General features: G+C 37.7%; 1 protein-coding gene across 4 annotated transcripts in view; it reads left to right on the top strand.

The window, feature by feature from the left end:
- DPY19L4 (dpy-19 like 4) overlaps nucleotides 1-20739 on the top strand; it is a 33724-nt gene extending 12985 nt beyond the window's left edge. For 3 of the 4 annotated variants that reach the window (XM_037379612.1, XM_037379609.1, XM_037379608.1), the window contains 9 exons: nucleotides 795-868; nucleotides 2713-2871; nucleotides 4559-4678; nucleotides 5782-5902; nucleotides 7346-7402; nucleotides 9793-9875; nucleotides 11573-11705; nucleotides 12148-12306; nucleotides 15533-20739. In XM_037379612.1, the coding sequence (XP_037235509.1) occupies nucleotides 795-868; nucleotides 2713-2871; nucleotides 4559-4678; nucleotides 5782-5902; nucleotides 7346-7402; nucleotides 9793-9875; nucleotides 11573-11705; nucleotides 12148-12306; nucleotides 15533-15697 (1071 nt within the window). In that variant the 3' untranslated portion in view covers nucleotides 15698-20739. Of the gene's footprint in view, nucleotides 1-794; nucleotides 869-2712; nucleotides 2872-4558; nucleotides 4679-5771; nucleotides 5903-7345; nucleotides 7403-9792; nucleotides 9876-11572; nucleotides 11706-12147; nucleotides 12307-15532 lie in introns of all 4 variants that reach the window. The other variant, XM_037379610.1, reaches the window with a different exon arrangement.
- The last annotated feature ends 3892 nt before the right edge of the window (nucleotides 20740-24631 follow it).

Below are 24631 nucleotides of genomic sequence, written 5' to 3'. Positions count from 1 at the left end.
GTAGATGTTAGTTATCGATTAAACTTCAACTAGGACATGGGAACAGAGACTTTCGCTTAGTGTAGGAGTCAGCTAGGAGTTGAGATTATACAATGGGATTTTAGCCTGGTCTTGTATTTTGATTAGAGCCAGCAAGAGGGAGTTGCTAGTCTTCTACACAATTTGTCGTGCTTTACCTCTATGTCTCGGACTCACCCTGGTTGTGTTAATTAACAGTGTCAACTTAAAAATAAAGAAGCTAGTGAACCCTAAAAAATTTGAGAAAATGCTTGTATCTGATTGTTTTCTTGTGCTGTTTAGACTGGCTAGCCCTACTGTATCTCCAGAAAAATAAAACCTAACCTTGAAAAATGCGAGTTAAATTACATAGACAGTACACAGAACTTTTGTCTGCTCAGACAATTTATGTGAAGATTACAAACGCTCATGATTTTTGCTAGGCTGCAGTCCTATTGTTTAGTGGAGCCAAACAATGTTTTTTGGCTCGCTTGGGGGTAAGTCTGTCCATTTTTCACGATCCTTTATATACCACTCAGTAGTCTTTTGACAACTTATTGACAGCTTTTCACTTGCCCTCCTTTGGGGTACATGAATGAGATGAAGGGAATGATATTCTCAAGGAAACTCGAAAGATGGTTTTATTTAAGTGAAGATTTATGCTACTATACCAGTACCTTACTTGGCACACTTAATAGTTGATTTTTCCATGCCATTTTTTAAATCTGAATGAAGTGACTACGTGAAAGCTGCTTCCAGAACTTGATAAGATTTTTCTCTGCTAAATTAATTTCCAGATGTTTCTTCCTCATAAAGAAAATGAACATTTGCTGAAGTTTATTGAAGTAAAACTTGGCTTAAACACGACTAAGTAAGTTTTTAAACTCTGCACCTTCTAAGATATCTGAACTTCTGAAAGTGCTCTGAGAAGTGTAAAATTTCAGTGGCTTGTGAGAATTTTATGGAGGAGTTGGGGAAAAAGTTGCTGTTTGTTGCCTGATTCTAAGATTGAATTAAAAAACCCAAGATGCATATACAGAATTTACTTAGGTTTTTGAGGTTTCTGAGGCACCTCAATATTTTTTTATGCCTTGGGGTGAAAGCATTTCATAAGATTTTTGTTTTCTTTTGATGTTGTAAGAGCAAAAACTTTCTGTACTCTGTCTGGTGTTTCTAATAAGACTTGAAAGCAAAGATAATAAGGTAAAGGTGGTGGTACTAACTTTATAGCCTGGAAAAGAAAGGGCTCCGAAGAGAGTCATGAACTATTGATACTATCTCAAGACAGGGTTGGGTTGTAGGGGTTTGTTTTTAGTTTTTTATCCCCCCCAAAAAACCCTGTATCTTTTGGAAGAAATTAGGACAAGGGACAACTTAAAAGTCAGAGGGAATTGTTGTCACTCTAAGAAAAACTGTTTGCATCTGTAAAAGAGTTCAATGTTGGCCTGCAAGAAGAAAATGTCATGGCTACAGATTTTCTGGAAAACTTCAAATGGAGTATTGGTAAGGACTGACACACCTCCTGGACCCAAGCCAAGACTTGCAGTTCTGTGCAGGAATTGTAACTGTCTCCTGGGAGCTGCATCTCTCTTACAGAACCACTTCACAGCCTTTCAGGGGAAGAAGTAGAAAATGACATCATGCACAGTTGAAATTGTTGGGGAATTTTTGGAAGGCAAGATGTAATGATGTTGACTAAGCTGCATTGTTTAACACACATACATGCATGTTCTTAAGTGTTTTGCAAGAAAAGAAAGGACTGCTTCTGGTCAGGATTTCAGTTTATTCAGCTACCAGGTATATGGAATTTATTCCTCCCCCTCTCGCCCCTCCCCGGGGACTTGCTACATGTCACTTTCCAGGCTGTCAAGCTGCAATGAAGCCAGTGATTGAGACAAACTGGGTGCAACTATGCCTAGAAAATTGTGTAACTGTAGGTTGGAATTAGGGTTTGTAGCACAGGAACTTCAAGATCTGTCTTTTAAGGGCAATTTGGACATGCCCAACTGTTAATCTTTAAACTGATTATGTCTAATTGAAAGTGGTTCCAATCTCTAGTCTTCCCTTGGGGGAAAAGAAAAAGAGAAGAGGGAGGAAAGCGAAACAAAGGAAGACAACAATGCATTCACGGCATCACATGCTGCACCAATTCCACTTGAGAATACACATTGATAGTGCTTCTTGGCAGAGTATATAGTCTTTTTGCTCATTATTTGAGAAAGAAGAATGATCAAGTGGGTTCGGCTACAGAACTAGAATTTCAGCATTAAGGATTCTATTCTTGGCAGTGCCTCAGGCTTGTTTGTGATCTCAGATGACCACTTTCCCTTCATCTCCCTGTTCGGAAGGAGGACAAGTGTACCTTCTTGCATCAGTATCTCTAAAGTCTTAATCCACTGAAAACTAAGTGCTTTGTGGTTCCATTAATGGAGTTATATGGGAGGTTGGGTTTTTGTGGTATAAAGGAGTTGTAGTCTGGTCTCTTCAGATGACAGATTCTTTTTTGAAAGTTAAGCTTTTGACAGTCACTCTAAAGGGTACTTCCAAAGTGGTTTCAAATGATAAAAAGATGACTTCTCAAAGATGAATTTCAAATAGTTTCCTATGACATGAATAGGTTAAACTGTGATTGGCTGTGTGCTGGGTTGTTTTTTTTTTCTCTCTAATCTGTGGGGTATTGTTACTGTTTTTAATGGGATGTTTTTGCCTTACTAGGAATTTTACAATGAATTGGCTCCTTTGTCAAGAATCTCTTCAGGCACCCTCCCAAGACTTTTTTTTGCGACTAACACAGTCATCGCTGTTGCCTTTCTATATTTTAGTATTAATTATCTGCCTTTTTTCTGTAACTCAGGTCATTTTTAGGAGAATTTGGTAAGTAACTTACTTATAGTGAAAAATAAGAAGTTAAAAATAAGAGGTTTATGAATGTCTTAAGTGAATGGTCATCATGTTTGTTGCTCTGAAGTTTATTGCACCATTGAGCTTGCCACGGTGTGAGCACCAGTGGAAAGGCCCATCAGAGGCTCCTAAAGAAAGACCTTTAGTGAGGAACTTCTTGATCATTCCTCCAGTCAGGACAGGGAGTTGTCATTGGTTTGTTTCCCTATAGGTGCAATTCCTACATAGCTCTGGCTAATGTTTTGTGATATGTTTATGTTTCTTCCTATTGAGGGAGAAGGATGTTTTGTCTGTTTTCCCCTTGGAGCAGCAAAGTTATCTGGTTGTTGCTAGAGATTTTGTTTCTCAGTTTTGGGTTTGGTTTTTGTGGTTTTTTTTTTTCCAAGTTTACATACAGTGAAGGATGAGATGGGTGGAGTTGAGAGCATTTCAGATTTCTAATCCTTCATTTTTTTTTTTTAAAACTCTTTTTTACTGTGATAAGGTCCATCAACCTTTTCTGCTCAGAACAGAGATGAAGTAAAACTGACTCAATTGTTTTTTTAGTTTCACAGTGATTCACAGTTCCCTTGAGAGAAGGGGTAGTGGAGCTGTCTGTTTACAGACTAAGAATAGCAACACTGTAGATCCTAGCATAACTTGTCTTGGAAACTCAATGGCTAGGAAATTATCTCTTCCTGGTGGATGAGTGGTGTAACTGCTCAGGTATTACGGAAAATTTCTCATTTGTCTGCAGCAAAAAATCAACAGTATTTTTCAAGAACAAAGACTTATAATAAATAAAAATTATACTCCTATAAATTAAAATGTTTGTCAGGTTGAATGTGTGATAGTATATTCAAAACAATGTAACAAATGTCTTATTTTTTGCTAGTGGTTGAAATAGCTATTTACTATTTCGCAATGAGCAGTGACTCCAGTATGTCCAACAGCTGTTTAAAGAAAAACTTAAAATAAATCTTCCTTCATCTTTTTAATTTTGAAGCAGTTAATAATCTCAAATGTTTTTCCATTTGTTGTGAGGAAACTTATTATAAAATTGTAACCTGAAATCACATCTTGGTAGAATAAAATGTTATCTGTTGTGCGCCTTGCTATTTCATTTGTAGAAAGAACATTTGTAGTAAGATTTTTGGTTATGATTTTTATTTAGAATGTATTACTGGAATTTACAGTAACATGGCTAAAAACTATTTTTGTTATCTTAATTTGTCATAAAATGGTATACACATTCCATACTCAGTTATCATCCTACAGATTCCATAATTCTTCACCAAACTAATGATATGAAGAAACTTAGTTAGAATGACTGTACAGCATGCTTCATCTAAATGTTTGTGGAATGTGCATGCTCTTAAATTGGCCGTCTTTTGGTGCTGAATTACCTTAATTTAGGATTTACAGTCATAGGTAGTGATCCCATTCTATGAATTCACAGCCATTGCTCCAGAGAGGTTACAGTCTAAAGCAAGGGACAGCAGGTACTGATAGGTCATTGATGAAGTACAAAAACCAAATAAGCAGTGCAACAGTATTGTATGATGTGACACCCAGTGATCTCAGTGTACTGCTGACTTAACAGTCATAAAAGTATTCTTATTGGCACCTTTGCCTGAGATAATGTCTGAATTAAGTGATGTCTCATTTTCTCCAACTGCAGTGGTGAACCACTGAAAGAGACAGTTAAACTTGAGGATGGTCGAATTGGAGAGAGGCCAGAAATAGTTTATCATGTAATTCACACAATTTTACTTGGTTGTCTAGCGATGTGTTTGGAAGGGTAAGTCTGATTTTGATGTATCTCTTTTGAAAGCAACAGAGAGTTCCTAACTGGACATGATACACCATTCACCCCTTTGAAATTCACCCCTTTTCAGAAACGTGTTTGGCTTATAGTGGTACTAGTCAGTAGGGGAGAGAGCAAAGATCATTTTGACTGTAAATTGGGTACAGATATGTGATGAATTGTGCTTGGTCTCTTTAATGTGTTTTCCAAGCTTTAATGCAGCCAAAATCCAAGACATGAAGCAAATTTTGATCGCTTTCTTTATGGTGTTTAAGTGTAGATCTGCTGTAATTCTTTTAATAATGTATTCTAGCAAGATCTTGTGTAGTGTTTTAATGAACACAGTATGTTCTGGAATATTGGGACACTGAAGATTTCTTACCCATCTCGTTGTGTTTAGGCTAGCATGAAGTATACCTTTGCTTGACATGTTAAAGCAGTAGCAAAACTGTTTCCAAAGGTATTGTATTAGTCCTTAAAGCTAGAGAAGCTAATGTGTGGTAGATGTTCTGATCTTGGCTCTCAGCTAAATCAGCTTGAAGGTGGCAGACTTGTTTGTGTTATGCTCATCATCCTAAAATCTGAATATTCACAAATTCTTAAAGCAGAATGTTGTGTTACCGTGTAGTTGTCTTAACTTCACTAGTCTATCTTTTAGAGGCAGACAATACCAGACAAGCTTAAGTTGTTTGTTGAATATTTTCCTTTCCTTTCTTCAGGAGCTCCCTTATAGCAGAGTGTCTGTACAGCTTTGCTGAATAGCTGCTTTTTATCCTTGCTTGGCTGGAAAACTGCAACAGCCAAGTGGACTTTACCAGTCTCTTTGATTTTTCTTTCATCTTTCCCTGAACTCTGTGAAGGATTTTGTCATCTTTTACCTTGGATCTTGCTCCTACATCTTGCAGCAGATAATCAGATGCCTGCTTTTCTGCTAGAGATTTCCTCAGTTTACCCTTCAGTGCCATCAAATTTGATCTCAGATTGCTTGAACATCCAGACTGTGTTTGACATATAAAAATATTCAGATTTTTTTCATAAATAGCTTGAATACAGAGGCATGCACAGAGTCCCAACTAAGTTATTTCAGTGTTTTTCAGAATGAAATATCTATGGACGCCTTATGTTTGCATGCTTGCTGCATTTGGTGTGTGCTCTCCCGAACTTTGGATGACGCTTTTCAAGTGGCTTCGACTGAAAGCTGTGCATCCGATATTGCTGGTGAGACATGTTGCCGATGTCTTGGGAATTAGAGCTAGCAAATATGTAACTTTTCAAAAAACAATTACCTAAGGCCTATAGAAGAACCCATTAAAAGAACACGTAGTTCTTGTGAGCAGCAGATCTCATATAGTCTGCTTTTTCTGTGTCTTTCATTCTTAATACTGTGCTTTCATATGTTCTCTGGTACCTGGTGATAAAGTTCTGTTTACACTACAGCCTTTCCTTGCAAGAAGCAGACCTGTCTGCATCTCTCTTTCACTCATCTGATTTCTTTTAACAAGTCTTTGAGACTTCAAGTTCTCTGTCATATTTAGTTGAGACTGACCCAGAAGGTCATGTGGTTTTTAGGAGTAGTGCAGGAGGAAAAGTACAGGCATGCAAGGCAAGCATCGACATAAGCCTCGTTTCACTAGGAAATGAGGCTGAAAATGTGGCAGTTAGGTGTATTTAATCGCTGAGAATAAAGCTGCTTCATAAGAAATGGTAAGCAGAATTAACTTTGTATAAGATTTGTTCATGTGTGGCAATTACAGAGAAGTGTTGTAACTGAAAATGAGCTTGTGCTACAATGCAAATAGCTTCCCCACTTCCAAGCCTGGCTTTATTCTTAATATGCTGAGAGTTGCTCTGTGCAATTTTTAGCTGTTCTGTGCATTTTTTAAAATTAATAAGTATAGGATATTACTTACCTAAATTTTGAGAGGCTTATAGGAATAAATGTTTTATACTTGAGCAGAGATTCACTGTGTCATTTTGAAAGGGCCATACACTGTTACATCAGAAGCATTGACAGTGTAAAATGGTAAACACATTCTTTTGCGTACCTCATGCTTTCTGCTATATAGACCTGCTTTTTTTTACTGTTAACACAGTGGATACATTAATAGCTTATTATCAAGAGAACATCTTGTGTGCGTTCCTTATAAAATGTTTCTTGTACCATGCGAGCTATTTTCTCCTTTTTGCAAAGCAAAAATTATGTTGGCTAGAATGATGGTGTGCTGAAGAATGGGTTTCTGGAGTTTGCATATCAATACTGTTAATCTGAACAAAAGCATCAACAAGATCAGAGGTTTGAAATGCTTGTTTCATACTTTTTTCCCTTTCTCAGATTATCTCATAGCCTTTCTATGCGAGGTGTTCACCTTTCTTCTGTTCCCTACGTCATGTGCACGTTGCATCATTGTTATTTGAGTAGTAATTAACCATCCCTAATATTGATGGTAAAGTTATCATGGGACAAATAAGTTCTTGCCCAACAAATTAGGCAAATTCTTGTTTGCGGTGAGTTTTTTTGCCTGGTGGAAAACCACAAAGTTTCACTTACTGCCACTCTAAGGTTTCAGGCATAAATGTAGCCTACTGTATGAGCAGAATCAACAGATAGTCCAAGGTCGGAGAACAGTGCATAATCCATTTCTTCTAACATGTATTTTATAGGCTCTTATTCTGAGTATGGCAGTTCCCACGATAATTGGATTCAGCTTGTGGAAAGAGGTAAGAAAAGTACCTTTGTGGGTTTTGTATTTAGGCACAATATGAGTCAAAATGATGAGCAAATATAATGAAATATACTTGGTGAAATGAAATATATATGGTGAAGTAAAGACTGTCATCCGCATTTTTCAGTATGAGGTATTTGACAATTTAATTTGTTAACAATTGCTTAGTGTAATTAAGAACTGTTTAAATTTATTTGAAGACTTTATTATGTTCAGCTATTATACTTTGGATATATAAACTGACTCAACAGAGAAAATGCTGCCAAATAAAAACTCGGGGTATTGAAAACTGTGTTGCCCCAATCTCGATTTTAGTGAGGGGGAATGAGGTTAGTTGGAAGTAAAATTATGGGAGGCCATACACAAATAATCTGTTTGAAAACCTCTCATCAAATTACAATGGAGCTAAATCCTTTGTGCAGAGCATTGTGTAGAGTTATGTATATACTACATTACAGGGAAGAAAAGCTGCAGATGTTTCCATGTTTATAATAAATACTTAGTTCTTTATTGCAAGCACAGGCAGAGTTTAGGGAAGATTATTTGGAAATAGTTTTTTAAACTTCTGTAAATGCAAAAAACATGGGAAATACCCTGTAAAGTGTAACCCTCTGCTACAAGATACAGCTTGGAAATAATTTGAATGGTTTTATAAGAATTCAAATATAAAACCCAGTCCTGACCAACAGTATTTTAACAGATTTTCTAACATCTATCTTAGAAGTTCTGGTTGCAATGTAATCTGACTCTTTACACATTTCTGCCAGAGCAACAGATACTCTCCTGAAAAGAAGCTAGTTGCTCAAAAAGAGTTATGAAATCTATTACAATAGAGGAAACTAGTTTAGTTGACCAAGTAATTCTTTTTCAGATTTTTTTATGAAAGCAGTGTGGGGATTTGGACTCTAGAGGGCTTCATCCATTGCAGATCCAGCTTTTGCTTTTAAGCAGCGGTGAACAGTTTGCTCTCCAGGTTCATAACTCATCCCTGAGCTTGGAAACTTTGATATATGGTAACAGGACGGTGCAAATGCCTTGTGGCTCTTAATCTCTTACCATGTCTATAAATGGCTGAGTGTAAAGCTCTGCATCTTTCTGCTTGGCTGCCTTCTGACTCAGTCTGGCATAGTCCCTCATCTAACTAGATTTTTCTAAGGGCTCTGGTTGCCAAGTCAAGATGGTTCTCCTTGGAGTGGCAGTAGAGGTTACTCTTTCTGTCCCATTGTTCTGGGGGCATTTCAGGTGTACGTATAACAGCACTGCTACAGCTTTGAGCCCTTATATGAACATATGGCGTCTGTTTTTGTACTACCCTAACGTGTCTGGTTGTAGACTGCTGTCAAGTGACAGCTGAACTGTTCAGGTAATGGGAGTGGAAACTCCTCAGTTAAAAGCAGGCCTTCACTTCCAAGTGTCTGTCCACTGTGGCTGTCCCAAAGTAAGTTGTCCCTTTAGTTTGGCATAACCTGTAAAATTTACCCTTTCCAGATCGAGCTGGCATCCAGTAGCTTTCACTTAGCATTTACAACAGTGTGAACGTGCTCCAGCCCCTAAAGCCTGGCCAGCTTCTAGCCATGCCTTCTCTAGATAAATGTTCAAAATGGCTCAAGGACTGACAAAATCTCCTGCCTTGATAAAGGACCTGTTGTTCCTTCATCCTTCACCCCTCAAACCTGACGGGGTAGGGAAGCCATGGCGCAGGCTTGCAATCTGGACTGGTCTGAAGGAGTTGGCATTCGATCTGACTTTCCAGGATCCCTTCTTTTCCCAAAATTTTTTTTTTTGAGAGTATAAACTGAGATATGTTATTTGATACAATATAGTGTACTTTCCTTCACTGCAGTGATTGAAGTAAAAGTTAGAAGAAAGTCCAGGGCAGATTACCAACATAAATTCACTAGGAAATTTCTTCTCTCCTGTCCTGCTTGCATAGCATCTTTCCATCAAGTCACAGAAGTCCAACCCCTCCTGCTCAAGCGGGTTTAGCATGAGAGATTTATCAGCCTCTTGGTTCAGTGTCCTTATTTATGTGCGTTTGCATATGAAGACCTGAACTATGGTTTTGATGCATTTAAGGCCAGTTTAAGTTGATGGATGTCGCTGCCGCGTAGGCTTTCTTGAGGGGTTTTAAAATGTTTTTTATTTATAAGTATTCTAATAAAATAGAGATGAGAACTTGTATTTAATGTACTTATTTTGGAGAAAGTCTCCTGCTATCAGGTAAATATAAACTGTGTTTTGCAAAATAATTCAAAAATACAAATCAGGAGGGAAAACTCAGATGAAACCCCTTTCTGTTGCGTTACTTAAGACCTTAATATAATGAGATGCTCTATAGATTTATTTTTTTTCTCAACTGTAAGTAACTGAATATGTTTCCATCAGTTTTTCCCTAGGATAATGACAGAGCTTTCAGAACTACAAGAGTTCTATGATCCTGATACAGTAGAACTTATGACATGGATAAAGTAAGTATGAAGTCCCACATTTCTATTTTACTGCTTTATGTCAGGGTATTTTTATCTCAGCATTTTAATCTGAGTATTTCCTTGCTAAGTCATTCCATGATGTATGGGAGGAAAAGTGTGTATTTTAAGTTTGGTATTATTCCCATGGAAAGAAACAGGAGTTTATCATTGATTACAAGAGGAGAAGATCCTAAAACATGCAGGCAAATCATGTTTAATATCATTACTATATCTAATTTACTAATAAAGGTGGACATATTAGTACTTGGTTCTTCCCGTGTTAATTTTTCAGTAGATTAGAGGATTCATGTTGATTGTAATCCCAACAGGGGACAGAAATACTGAAATTTTTGTGTGCATGAACCAGTAAAATGAAATGCCTGCATATGAGGATTTAGAGACCTCAGTCAGGTTACCTGCAATGTATGATTCAAACTTCCCCTTTAACCAGAAGGCTGGAAGGGTTCTTACCTGTCTGGCTAGGCAGGGCATAGCAAATACTGAACTATTCTATATAGTTCATACTGAGCCATATACATAGCTAATACAAAGTCAAGTGATTTTCACAGATGCATTTTTCACCAAAAGTTTTGGAACTGTATTCTGGCCTTATTCAATCTGACTTAGAGCTAGGTCATTAGGAACTGCACTTCTCTGAAAATTAGATCCCCTGTGTTCAGATAACTTACTTTTAACTGTATTTTTTTAGCATATTATTTTCTGTATTTATGTAGTCTTTAATGTCAACCTGTTCATACTCAGAAAAAAGGCTGGTAATTACGGTGTTCCAGCCAATTTCTTCTTTCTGTTAATAGTAGAGTATGTTGTTTGTCACTGCTGTAGCTCAAGGCAGCAAGTGGAATAATGCCAAGTACCTAATGGCTTTTACATTAGTCTGCATATATTACACTTCAAGTACATAATTAATCATGGTGAATTGCACTGAGATTCAGTCAGCTAGGAGCAATTTGACTACCCTTATTTGTAGCAGCTGTTCATATCTTTAATGAAAATAAAGATTATTTTTTTTTCTTAGGGATATACTTAGATCTCCATATTGGAATTTTAATGTCATTATTATAGAATATTTTCTCTCTGATAATATGAATTTATTTTGAATTTTCTCTGCATGAAAAATTGCCCAAAGTCTGTAATAAAGTGTGACAGTGACTGTTTTCTTTCACTAATGCAGGAGTATGGATAGTCAAAAGATGAAACCAAACCCAGAAACATAATTACTGTAGACATTATTCTGTATCATGACACTATTTCCTTGTAGATGATGAAGTACATGGTCCTAGAGATCAACCGAAAATAATCACAAATCTTTCCCTTACAATGTAACATCATGTTTCTCCTTGTACCTATCCTCCCTCCCAAGCTTATTTTGTCACAAGTCAGCTACCATTCAGGAAAGCAATAGTTTGATCCATTTCAGGACTGCAAGGGGAGGGAAAGAGAACAGCTAGAGGCCTTCCTTGCAAACCGTATTGCTGCAGGTCTGAGTTTTTCCCAGTAAGGAAACTACTGCCCACTGCAGCATTAACACCAATTGTAATTAGACCTTCAATGATTTCTTCGTATACTCCAATTCATACCATAGCACCTTAAAAGATTCACACAGTGTATAAAATTAAAACATTGTTTTGAGAAATGCATCCTGTACCCAAACATGTATGCTTATGTTGCTTTTGCAGACGACAGGCTCCTGTGGCTGCTGTGTTTGCAGGCAGCCCGCAGTTAATGGGTGTGATTAAGCTTTGTACTGGATGGATGGTGTCAAGCTTGCCTTTATATAATGATGACGATCTTCTAAAAAGAAATGAAAATGTGAGTATCCAATTCTATAAATATGGCATCTCACAGGACCTGTCTTCCTGTCTTCCTCTTCACCCGAATATAATGAGAAAAAAAAATATCTATTATATTAAATGGAAGGAGGACACAGAAGTCCAGCAAACAGGGAAGGAGAGTATCAAGTAGATTCTCAGTGCTTCACTCTGGACAGAAATAAATATCAAAGTACTATTTGTGAAGACTTTTCAGGGTACTTGGAGTATGTAAGATGAGAACTCGCCATCAGCAGAGGCAAATACTTCCCATTCAGCTGGTCATTACATCACCCGTTTTGGAGATTTAAAAAACAAACATTTTATAGCTTGGTGTGTACATATATAATTTGTTGTTGCAGATAAGTCGTCTCCCCCACCCCACCCCGTTTAATTTGTCACTGATCTTTTGCATTGCATGAACATGTCTTCTTAATCTATAGATTTATCAGATCTATTCAAAGAGGTCAGCAGAGGATATTTATAAGATACTTACATCTTACAAAGCCAATTTTCTGGTTATTGAAGATTCAATTTGCAATGAAGTGGGACCTGTAAGAGGATGTAGAGTTAAAGATCTATTGGATATTGCCAATGGTCATGTAAGTAACAGTAAGAAAAAATTAATGTTTGAATGCATAAATAATTCGTTTTAAAAAAATCTTCTTACAATGCTCATCTTATTTTTCTGATTGTAATTGACATGTAGACAAAGACTCATAAATTTTAAAAGTGATCAGTTAAGTTTTGGTTTGTCTGTTTCTTACACACCTGTAATCTTACCCCATACTGTTCTTTAACTGCCCCAACTCCTCCTAATACATTACTATCTAGCTGTGTTGCTTTTCTGCCAATGATTAGATGCCATTTAGCTATATGTAAATGTTTAAGACTGTAACACCTGAAGAGGTCTTAAAAAAGCAGTAAAGCCCTGCCTCAGAGGGCATTCTTTACTAGTTTTAAAGGTAAACACTTAAAATTAATAAACAGGGTTCTTCTAAAACTCTGCCTGGGATGAGGACTAGCCTGCCATCCAATTCAGTACAACCTGTTTGGTACTGATGAAGTTACAAGTCTGTTTGGTTCAGCCTTGCAGATAGGTTAGCACCCCAACAGATAGTTTAAGCCACAGCTGGTGGAAAGATTGGTTGAATCAGCTACTTCAGTCATTGCCACACTGTGTCTGTTCTGAACGCTGATAGTGCTGCTCTTACTGGTGAAGTAGGGGATGAGATGGGATTTATAAAGTGATCTCATTACCACTTGTTCATCTGCTTCCTGGGAATCCAGAAAAAGTTTTGACTGTATAAAGGCAGGAGTGGCCCTAAACTCACTTAGGGTCTGGTTGCTTATTCTCAGGTCAACAGGAGAGAGGGTGTTGCCAGTTGCTTCTAAACAGTCACAGGTTAGCTTCATTTAGTTAGTTTCCTCACTGAAAAAAAGGATTTAAGCATCTGTTTGAGATTACAGCCTGTTGTGTATTAACTACACCAAATTAATCCTTGGGTTGAATGCTTTTTTTTTTTTTTTTAATGGGGAAGATACATTTGTTTCTTGTGTATAGTCTTATACTCCATTCTTGGGGAAAAATCCCAAGCTGTTCATCTGTGGTAGGTATTTTATAAGCTCTACTTTCAATGATAGATGTTTCAAAAGAACTTGTAAGCGTTTCATTTCTGTAGTTGCTTTCATTTGGCGGAATAATTATAGGGGCGATACATTTTCAGGGGATTACTCTTGGAATTTCCCTAGGAATCTACAACTGGTGTCAGTTTTACTTGAAGGTTTCCTGGACAGTTTATCCATGGAGGATATTGTCTCTTTTTCTACTAACTTCCTTAGCGTTGCTGAAATCTATCTTTTTTCTTTCTTTGCCTTGCTGCTAAAAATCACGTATGCCATGATTATTCCATGTTGTAACCAATATACTGTACTGTAACAGAGTGTGTGTGTGTATGAATAACCTCCATCAGTGATGATCAGCACGTTATCTCTCAGTTTCTTCTCAGATCTGTTTTTGCACGAGTAAGTTCCTGTTTCCTCTTCATACTTTAGCATGTCAGCTGGAACAATTAACCACAATTTCAGGATTCCATTCACTCTTAGCCCTGCATCTCTCATTTCAGTGCTTCCTGCATGCCTCTCTCTCGCATGTAATTCCGATCTCATCCTAACTTCAGCAGCACATTTTTACTGTCAGGTTTTTACATTTTTGTTTGATTCATATATCAGAATGAGTTTCTTCATCCTTTAATTCCTAACACTCAGTTTGTTGAGTTCATCCTAAAGAACACTTCCCGGTACTTTTCAGAGCGGTTATTGCTTGCGATGATAATTTCAGTCAAAGAGGGGAAAAAAAACCATCAAAAGACAGTATCCAGTGCAAAGAGCCTGTCTTTGATAAATGGCACACACCATGCTGTTAGTACACAAAAACAGTCAGTTACTATTTTTGTGTAATTAGGATTGTCAAAATGACAAGCTTTATCCTATTTATAGTGGAGAGATTAAGAAGGAGAAAAGAAGGTACATTATGAAAGTTTCAGTTAAAATCTGTTCTGCTGAATGTCTGTAATCTAAATCTGTAACAAAACAACTAATATGTGCATCTAAATGTAGACAACTGAGTGTTCAGTATTTTTAGAAAAAGATGTTTGGCTAGTAATGAACATCACTTATTTCCTGTCTGGCTGAGTCCATACTGGGTTGGATGCTAAAAATGATAGTTGTAGAAAAAATATTGGAATAGCCAACAGGAATAAAGGGGGGGGTGGGGTGTGGTTTTTTGTTTGTGTGGTTTTTTTCCCCCAGAAAGTTGACATAGTTTGTTCCTGCAAGCTGACATAGTGTGTCGTCTGAGGAAGCTTTGAAACAAAACTCTGTTTGCTTGCTAACAAAAATTGTCTAAGTCGCATTGGAAGATTATCAAGACTTTCCAAACTAGTGGAGGCTAGTGCACATGTAGGTGGAAACTGCAGCGTTAACTTATTCCCAGAGTAAGTGAGACAGTGGACATGCTCTTATGCTCTTGACAGGTCTGTGGATGTGTTTTCCAAATAGCTGTGTTTAAGAAGAAAAGTATTGCTTCCTAGCTTGGACCATGTCCTGCAGTCCTAGTCTGGTATCTTGTTTCTGACAGAGGCTGAGAGCATGTGATTATTGATAGGGCAAGACAGCTGTTTTCCAGTAGTCTGTTGCTGAAGGACTATAGCTCAAGGGAAACATCTTTGAGTTTGGTAGCCACTGGTAGATTTTTCTCCATGAATTTGTCCTACCGCCTTTTTTTTAAACCAGCTTGAATTTGTGCCATCAGGAGTAGTGAAGGGATTTCTTCAAGGATATCAGGTAGTAGATGCTAAAACACACAAGCAGTTTGCTTCCAAGTCAGTTGGTTGGAATTTATAGTGTGATACGTGTGTGTGTCTTCAGTCTTTATTCGGCATGTCAAACTTACTTGGCCTGGAAAAAGTAATTGAGAATTTCCTTCCCTACATAGGTGGTATGCTATGTGCAGGTCAGGTTTGAAGTACTGGGCAAACGGGGCATGTGGAAAATTTCCACTGCTGGTGTGCTTCGTTGTATGGATAAAGTACACTGATTTTAACGTCTGATATCCTGACAAAGGTATTAATTCTCAAAGGCTATTTTAGATGGTCAAACAAATTATAGGGGAATATGTTTTCAGCTTATTGGAATCATACAGTATGGAAATTAAATTTCTATTGTAAATTAAATTTACAGAATACAGAAGTAAATTAAATATACAGAATTACATTCTGTAACCACTTATCTTCGGTATTTTAATTAGTTGTTCTTCTTTTCTGACAGGTGGTTTGTGAGGAAGGTGACAGTTATGCCTACTCAAAATATGGACGATTTTGTCATGAAATCAAAATGAACTATTCTCCATATGTGAATTATTTTACGCGGGTATACTGGAATAGATCCTACTTTGTGTATAGAATCAACACTGTGATATCCTTCCAGTCGTGAAAAAGCATGCAAGCTTCTTTCTGAAGATTGATTGTGAATGAAATCCAGTTGGAAAAGTCACATTTTGATCAAGGAAGTCATTTTTGCAGATACTTGTGCACGCATGCAGTGTATTGACAACTTTATTTTACCAAACTGGAATTCTCTGAACTACAGATCAACAGACACAGATAGCATCTTCGAAGGAAACAGGAAAAATTGTCAATTTTACAGTCTCTACAAAGTGTGACAGTCTTCCATGTTTTTGCATTTTTCTTCCCAATACAAACCACCTTAATCTTCATGTAAATGAAATTTCTAACTGTAGTACTAGAGAGCTGATGTGGGTAGACTGCAGTAAATGCAGAAAGATTATTTAAAGAGCTCATTTAAGTCATATAGCTTTTATTTTCTAGCAAGAAAGCAATTGGTATCCTGAGTCTTTTCAAGTAAGTGTTTGGGGGTTTTGGTTTTTTTGTTGTTTTCATTGTTCCTGTCTTCCACTGTAAACATTTCTATGTTTATGAAGCATACGTTCATACATCTTACGTGTAGCTATAGTGTTTGTATAAATCAAATAAGGAAGCCTTTATTTAACAACACTTCCAGAGATTAAGGCACTGATCTCTACATAGTTAAGAGACATGTTGGTGGAAGTGCTTGGACTTAGACCTAGCAGTAGGAGTTAACAAGATCAGATCTTCAGTTTGGAAAGAACTTGTCTTCAGGATTTTTCCATGCTTAAATGTGTATGTGTGTATGCATACGTGTGTCTTAGCAGCCATCAGAACGGGCCAGTATACAACTGTATGCCATACTTGGTTTTAGACAAGGGTAGCAGGACAACCAGGTTTGCTGCTGAGACTTCTGCACTTCTGTTTCACCCCTTCGGTGTGTGCGCTGGTGTGTGTGTGTATGTATGGGGAGGGATGGGTGATCCTCATTTTGTTCAATTTTTATGTGATAGTTATATTAAGATAGTGCCATAACTGCAATGTAAAAACCTATATTCACCACCATTGATAAATAATGGTACAGTTTTTCATATCTATTTTTATATCAATTATGCAACTACACTGAGATCTTTGAAAATTGGGGAAAGTACTCTGCGATCTTGCTTCCCTCTCAAATTTGTCTTCCTTGTATGACCCCCTTTTCCTCTACAACTATTTTTTGTAACAAATGGGCTGTTCATCCTGTTTGTTGCTGGATAATATACCTTCAAGAGAATATTCAGCTCTGGGCCTAATCCTGGTGGTGTGAGTGGAAAATCCAATAAAAGGTAACGGTAGCTTTGCTTACGTAGGTGTAGCTGAACAAAAAGCCAGGACATAAGTTTTGGAAGAGGTTATTCATCTGTTAGGAGTTAACCTGCAGTTATGGATTTGTGTAACACCTGGCCCAGAGACCAGTCTAGCGGGCATATGGGAACAGTTCTTTGGAGCCCATGTATGATGTATCCGTGATGAAGGATCGGGCATAATAGGAGGAACCCTCAACTGAAAAATCTGCAAACCATTCTGCAAATGAAAGCTGCAAAATGATCCTTACTGCACTTCTTGATAAAATACAAAGTCAGAGATTTTTAACTCTGGAATTATTAGGAACTGCAGCAGGTTGGTGTATGTGGGGGTTCTTATCTGCTCTACACAGATATACTTCCTTACTTTGCAGTAAGTGCTGCAGGTAGTGCTGCAATTTTTTAAAACCTATGATCACTGTTGCAATGATTTAAAAGAAAAAAAGTTTTATTGTTGTAAAAGTCAAGATGTCTGTAATCTGTTTTTTACTTTCAGTTACATTTGTAGGCCTATGAGTCTTGACAGGATGTTAAATTCTGCGTTTTATTTGAAACCAATATTCAGATAAATATACTGGATGTGATCATGGAGAGAAACATTTGTCAGTATAACTGAGTTACAAGTTAAAAGTAAATATCCCTTCTGGGGATGCAGTTGTGTTGGGGGCAGTGTGTATGTGTGTCTGGCCAAATGCAGTCTGCATTTGTTTGCTTATGCACGAGTGCATATGTTTTACTGCACTGGTATTTCAGAATTTTCAATTACCATGTAACAGTGGAAGCGAGTTTATTAACTTGAGCTATGGCAGGCCTGCAGGAACCTTCTCTGTATGTGCTAGTGTAGATGTAGATGTAATATTTGGAAGTAAGTTTAGAGTTCCTTATACAATTTAAGTTTGTTTGAGTCGCTGTCAAGGAATTACATGTCTGTCAGTCATTTACTTGCCTGAAGTTAAGAATTCATGAATACCATTTCATAACAGCAATAAGGCATTCCAGGTAGCAAACTTCAGGGTTACAACTGCACTTGGGTGGATGAAGTCGCATAGCTTACGGCTTCATGCCTTAGACTGCCATGCCAAGATGCAATATTTAACTATCCTTGACCGCCTGTTGTTTTTTACCGCATACATATGTTTACCGCAATGCTGTATGTATGCATTACCACGTAGATAGTAGTTTGAATACTTACATGTAGAGCACACGTCAAAAAAACACTAATGAGACCATCCGTACATCTAAGAAAACTATCTTGTAGGGTAGTTTGGCCTTTACACATGTTTAAATGAACATGTTGAACTTTATTTGAACTGTGACATAGTTATTATTAGTTTTGTCATAGTTTTTAAGATGTATTCTTGATACTTCAATTGATTCTGCTTTAGGAGAATCATTTAAGATTTTTACCTTGCTTTTTATATTAGAGAAAATTGTATTGCAGCACCATTGGCACAGCAGCCTTAAGTAGCAGAAGGAGCCTTTTATGTGGGAAAAATATTGCTGTTGTTCCAGTAAAAAGGCAACATTTTTTAAATGAATGACTGGAAGAATCATGTCTTAGAAAATTATGAACTTGAATTTCTTATCCAGCTATGGATTAGCAAAAATATTGTCTATTCTTATCTCCACCTTCTGTGAAAAATAAACAGTAAGTTTCATGATATCCCTCAGAAGAACAGTGATAGGGCGTAATTACTTTGGAGTTGTACACGCAACCCTAGCTTGGTTTTCAACCAGGTCACAGGTTTAACTGCCTGAAAGGGCTGGGGGAATGTTTTGCAAATTTTGATCTGTTTTGCTGTAGATAGATGTTGCAATTCAGTTGAAACATGTGCCTTGCAAGCTTTTATTAAACAAACAAAAAACTCAATTTGTGTTTCTTTTTGTGAAGATTTTTTTCTTTAATTCCTGTCCCTCTGATTTCTAGAGTTTTCATTGTGTCATAATACCCCAGCCTTGAAGAATGCTGGTGTAGTGAGTGGTGCAGCTAGGATGTATGCCAGCCATCTAACAGATGTTCAGTGGGAAGAATGAGAATTTGCATAGCAATTTGTGTTGCTATTTTGCTGGCTTGTTTCCTCCTTCATATTTCCAATTTCTGATGTGCTTGGTCGTCATAAATGCAAAAAAATTCCCTTGAAAGAATAAATAAAGTACAGTATTTTCAGGCACTCACCTGTTACCATTAGACTTGTGGAATAAATTTTAATCAAGCCACAGCTAAACTGACACATACAGTTTTGTCTTAATCTTAAAAAAATGCTCTTTCATGTCCTGAATTACATACTTGAATGCAGTTGGTAGATTTGCCAGGAGTTGTTTGAGACTAATTAAGTAAAGGCATTTCAGAACACTAGCTTCTATTCATATTATTTAAAAAAAAGCCACTGGCTTTATTTCTTGCAAGTAAGTGGAATTACAATTTAATACAATACAATCTTAAATGCAGTTTTCATTGGGGGAGTAAGGAGGAGACACACAAATATGGAGGAAAGAGGGCCAAAGGGTTTAACAGGCATTGAAAATTCTCAAGACTGTTTGCTCTGGTGGCATTACTGTTTACTGAAAGGTAGAAGGTTAGGGACCAAATCTTTTTCCTAGGATCTTACTTTCACGAAGTCATCTGCAAATGTGCAAATCTTGTGACCCTTCATCAGCTTTCCCGTGCAATTTGCATGAATAGGAGCTGCGAGATCAGGTGGTAGGGATTGTAAATTGTCATTGAAACACTTTTTAATGAGTGCTGTTAACTTCGTATAACCTAGCCTAACCAAAAATCTACTGGGAGAAGCGTAGGCTGTTTGTGTGAAGGTGTGGGCATGCGTGTTGTGTTTGTATTTAGAGATGTCTGGTTTACTACAGTGTTTTGGAATTGTAATGAGTAACTTCTGTTACCGCTGGTGGTGGCTGAATCTATGAATCTCCTGAATATTGACAGGCAGGTGGACTCGAGAGTACTATGGTATTAAGGATGAAAGAAAAGCTGAGTTTATTCCAATACAAGCAATATTTCATGTGAAATAATACCTCAACGTAAGTCTGTGTAATCATGCCTTTAGTACTCTTTAAAAATTAACTTGGGGTGGGCATGTGTGCGGGTGGGGGTGGTGAGGAGCAGGGAAAGTGGGAATTCTAAAACATGCAGCGTGTATCATTTTAGTAATCATTTCTATTTCATCAGTACAGCTAAAAGAGAACATCATCATTCTGTTGCTGTACTCTTACTATGCCAGGTGCAGAGCTAGCAATGCCCAGAGATCTTCTGAATTGTTTGGTACCTCAACTAGATGTTTGAATGTGTAATTAATCTGGAAATATTTGTGATTTCAGCGCAGTTAAATATATGTAATTCTGCCTTTCAAGTGATGTTTAAGGTTACGTATTTATTTGATGGAAAAGAGGTGGGTGTTTAATGCCTTTCAAAGTTTTAAACTTTGTTTCTTCAGTAATGCAGAGGAATTACTGGTGGTGCTTTACTTGTGAGCAGTGACGTTTAGCAGTAGTGTATACGACATATGGACATATCTATGTGCAGTTATTTAATAACAAATCTAAGCAATCAAATTCCTTTTATCCTGTTTGTTGTCTTGGATAGTTTTTTATTGAAACAGCGTATACATAGTAAATATTTTTCTCTTGTGACAAACTTTTTTTCTGTGAAAAAAAAAAAAAATTGTAATAAAAGCCAAGTCCATAAAGTGTGGCTTGTTTGGGACACAAACCATTTTATGCTTTCTTTTGAGAAGTCTGATACACCCTTTCACAAAAAACCATGTAGTTCATAATGAATTAACCTTCTTCCTCTGTTGCAGTAATAGAATTATTTTTTTAATTCTGTTGTATTATTTGCTTATGCAGTTTTCAGCCAAATGAAGACTATACAGCATATCTCAAATATCTGTCTTGATGCGATGGGGCAGCATAAATACTCTTGCAACTCGTGAGGATTAGCAGCCTGCTCAGACTGGATCCATGTCAGGCTGACTGTGACTACCTGTTGGGACATACTGGTATGAGGTTGAGCGGCAAAATATGAGGTGCTTCATATGGAATTATTGAACTCGGACTTTCTCCCTAAAGATCCTCCTACAGCAAGCATATCTCCTGGAAATAAATTGCTATACAACATCAAATGCTTATTGATTTTTTTTAATCAACTTTACAGATCATGATTACATATATTGGAGCCTCTTACCATTTTATTAGATATTAGAAGAGGTGAAATCTTTGAATGCAGACTGCTTTGTAATAAAATTTGCTGTGTAATGATATGAAAACCTTGAGATTATTTTAGTTATATTCTGAAGATGGTAGAAATGCCCTATGAAGCATTTCTCATAAATATGAGCACGTAACACCTAAAAATGTGTATTTACATCTTTAATTTATAATGGTTCTGAGTTTGAACATTCCTCAGACTGATTCCTTTTAGACCAGTCAAGAAGTCTTGATGTTGATGTTGAAGTATTCAAGTTTATCCACTAATTCACGCACACAGGCTTTTGTGAATACTTAGCTGAAAGGGGAATGGAGCTTCCTGGTACCATGAAATATATGTTGGTCTTTGTGTACTCTTCCATGTCTTTATCCAAAACTGAGACCATGGTTACCAGCTGTGAGATACAGAATATTCTATTATGTATAATAGAGTTTATATGTTTATATAAATAAGTGTGTATGTATTGTATGTGTGTGTATATCTATAAAATACATACTCTGGTTATAATCAATGTTTCAGAGGTGTTAGGTAAATCTGCTGTTGGTTTGGGGTTTTTTCACCCTAAATGGTAGCTCTGTAGTCTGTTTCTAGGGCCCAGTTTCCCAGATTTTCCAACTTTTGCTGTGACCCAGACTACCATTCTTCAATTCCTGTGTGCTTTCAGATTGCTTAGGTAACAAGTGTGATAGACACTTTTAATAGTAATGAGATGAGATGCATCTCATTATGAATTAAATTGCACATCTAGAATATACAAATGTAAAGTAATACAGAGCATTACAGAACTCTTCAGTAGGTTATAACACGCCAGCAGTATACACGTTCACTTTCAGAATTTTGAGCAGCTTTACAGTGCCATAGAATTTCTTCTTGTTTCAAAGTTGTAACTACAGTGTCTGCTGGCAAGCCTTGACTCCTGACGGTGCTATACTGTGGTTACAGAAAGACTGAAAACATGTTAAGATGGAATTGGGGGGGGGTTGGTTGTGGGGGTTTTTTTGTTACATTGTTGCAATAAATACCAGTAGATTCTGTAAGATGAGGGTGAATATAAAAAGATGCCCTAAGCCATTCTCCCCTCTGAAGAAAGCTGACAAAGGACGGGCAAGAATGCAGCCACCTTCTCTTCACTGCGTCATGTTCTGCTGCCTGTGAGAGCCCGAGTGCAGAAGCTGTGCTCCTCTCCTCCCAGAGTGATTGCTGGATGCTGGGAAAGGCGCCTGGGGTTTCCTTGGTTCACTTAACTTCAACTATGGAGAGCAATAGAAAATCACTGCTGCAGAAGTGATTCACCTGGCTATGCAATTTTAGAAAGGTACATTGAAATAAAGCCTTGTTTCAATTTCATCATGAGAAATAGTTCTGGAACACACACTAGGAGTGTAATTTGCATCTATTTCTGCATTCTTGACACCTAGATGAGCACTGATGCTTTTTTCTGTCCGTCCCGTTCCCCCCCTCCGGCCCTTCTTTTTTTCTCCTCCCAAGCTGGCCCGTTTTATGATGATCTGAGCTGTGGTCTGAACTGCTGGTTGCATTCTAGGGACTCGTGGGGCTACAAGAGAGGGCCAGAGGAAGGCTGCGGGCCTTGCCGATAGTTTGGCCTTGGAACAGCAGTTCTTAGAGTGAGGGGTTGCAATTCACAGTTGTCAGTTTACCAGATAAAGTTTGCTAGAGAACCCTAAAAATAAATTTCACTGTGATTCTTTGGCAGTAGAAGCTGACAGTGTCCTGAAGATACCTAAGTAGCTTATTTATATTAATTTTTTCTCTGTGGTGTTTCCTATTGGAGCCAAGAGCCATCCCCGCTATCCTTACTCGAGTTGCCTCTTGAATTTATCATTCTGTCTGTGGTTCCTGCTTCAGTTTCACAGGAAGAGTCAAGATCCTTTGGAAAACACAGCTACACAGAAAGAACCATACTGTTTTCTTGGCAGTGTCCTGAGAAGGAAATGAGGTTATTACACAATGGCCAGTCTTGCAGCATTCTAAAATATACTGTACATACATATACATACATAATACAGCTTTTGAGAATTCCTTAGCGTTCCTTAAACTGTTTAGCTGTCTATTGATCCCTGATGAGCACGTAGGGTCAATTGTGAAGAGTGGAATTTTTTTTTCCTGGTTTTCAAAGCAGTTACTAGGACAGAATATCACCCACTGACCCTGAAGGGACCCAAACACAAGCCTGTGCTTTGATTTCCCTGATCGCTGCCAGCTGAACTGGACCTCCCTCCCCACCCCTCAATTCCAGAAGAAAAATCGTTTTCACTGAAAAGACCGATGGAGGCGTTTAATTTTTTCATCAATACTTTCCTATTTCCAACAAAACAATGCAGTTTGGTCCTTTCATTTCATTACAGCTTCAAAGAACATCCAAATGGCCCACTATAAATAACTTCTACCATTTCAAAACACATATTTAATGTGTATATAACTGCCTGACACCAGTAAGAGCGATGTTTCAGCTGCGCCTGGCTGGGATGCAGCCACCTAATTGTAGAGCTGGTAACAGCAGTCAAGCGCACCTTAAGTGTCTATGCATCTCTTTGAATTGTAGGGTAGGATTTGTGTCCACAAACACACACACACACACACATATATATATATATTTGTTTTGTCATAGCACAGGTTTTGTGAATTGGGAGTTGAAGATAACACAGTTGTGCTAGTAAGTCTCCACAGTGGCAAGGTGCCGCTGGTTCTGCTCTGTAAGGTGTGCCCTAAATTCTGCCAGTGGGAGCGATGTGCAGCAGAAGCCTAAATTTACATCACCAAAATGATGTGATAATCAATGTATTGTGGGTTCGCAGGTGCGAGGGAGTACTGTAAATAAAATCCAGTTTATATTTTGACAGGCTTTAGACAAAACTGTGTTTCTGAAAGTGTGAATGTAAGAGGAAAGGAAGGGTCTTGTAACGCAGGCTAAAACTGGGCACTTGAGAGGATTTAATTTGCTTATGGAGAGCTTGCATAAGGCCAGTAGGACAGCACACACTTCAGAAGAGGGTGTGTTTTGCTGTATCTCGGCAGTGATCTGAACACGTCCTAAACTGATTCGGGTTGCCTGGCTGGCTCGTTAAGTGCCATAACTGAATGAGCTTTCTAGTGCCTTTGTGAGGCAGGGAATTATTCCCATTTTATTTTTATGTAGGGCATAAAGAGTAAAGATAAAACACTCAAAGCGTGCTACAGCATGTTAACTGTGGATGGATCTTGATGGTCACGTTCCTGTTGTTACTGGGAAACCGTTCCTTAAAAATATTTGGTATTATTTTTTTGCCTTCCCAGTCTGATATCTCACATTATGCTGATTTTTAGAAACAATAATTCCTTCACTTTGCTAGGGTAAAATAAAGGCTGACAGCTTGTAGTAACGTGATGTGATCCCCAACAATCACCTCTTCTTAAAACTGGTAGTTCCCCAGGTGAC

This window comes from Falco rusticolus, chromosome 3 (assembly GCF_015220075.1).
Source record: "Falco rusticolus isolate bFalRus1 chromosome 3, bFalRus1.pri, whole genome shotgun sequence".
Lineage (NCBI taxonomy): Eukaryota > Metazoa > Chordata > Aves > Falconiformes > Falconidae > Falco > Falco rusticolus.
This window is presented reverse-complemented; position numbering and strand designations above follow the sequence as displayed.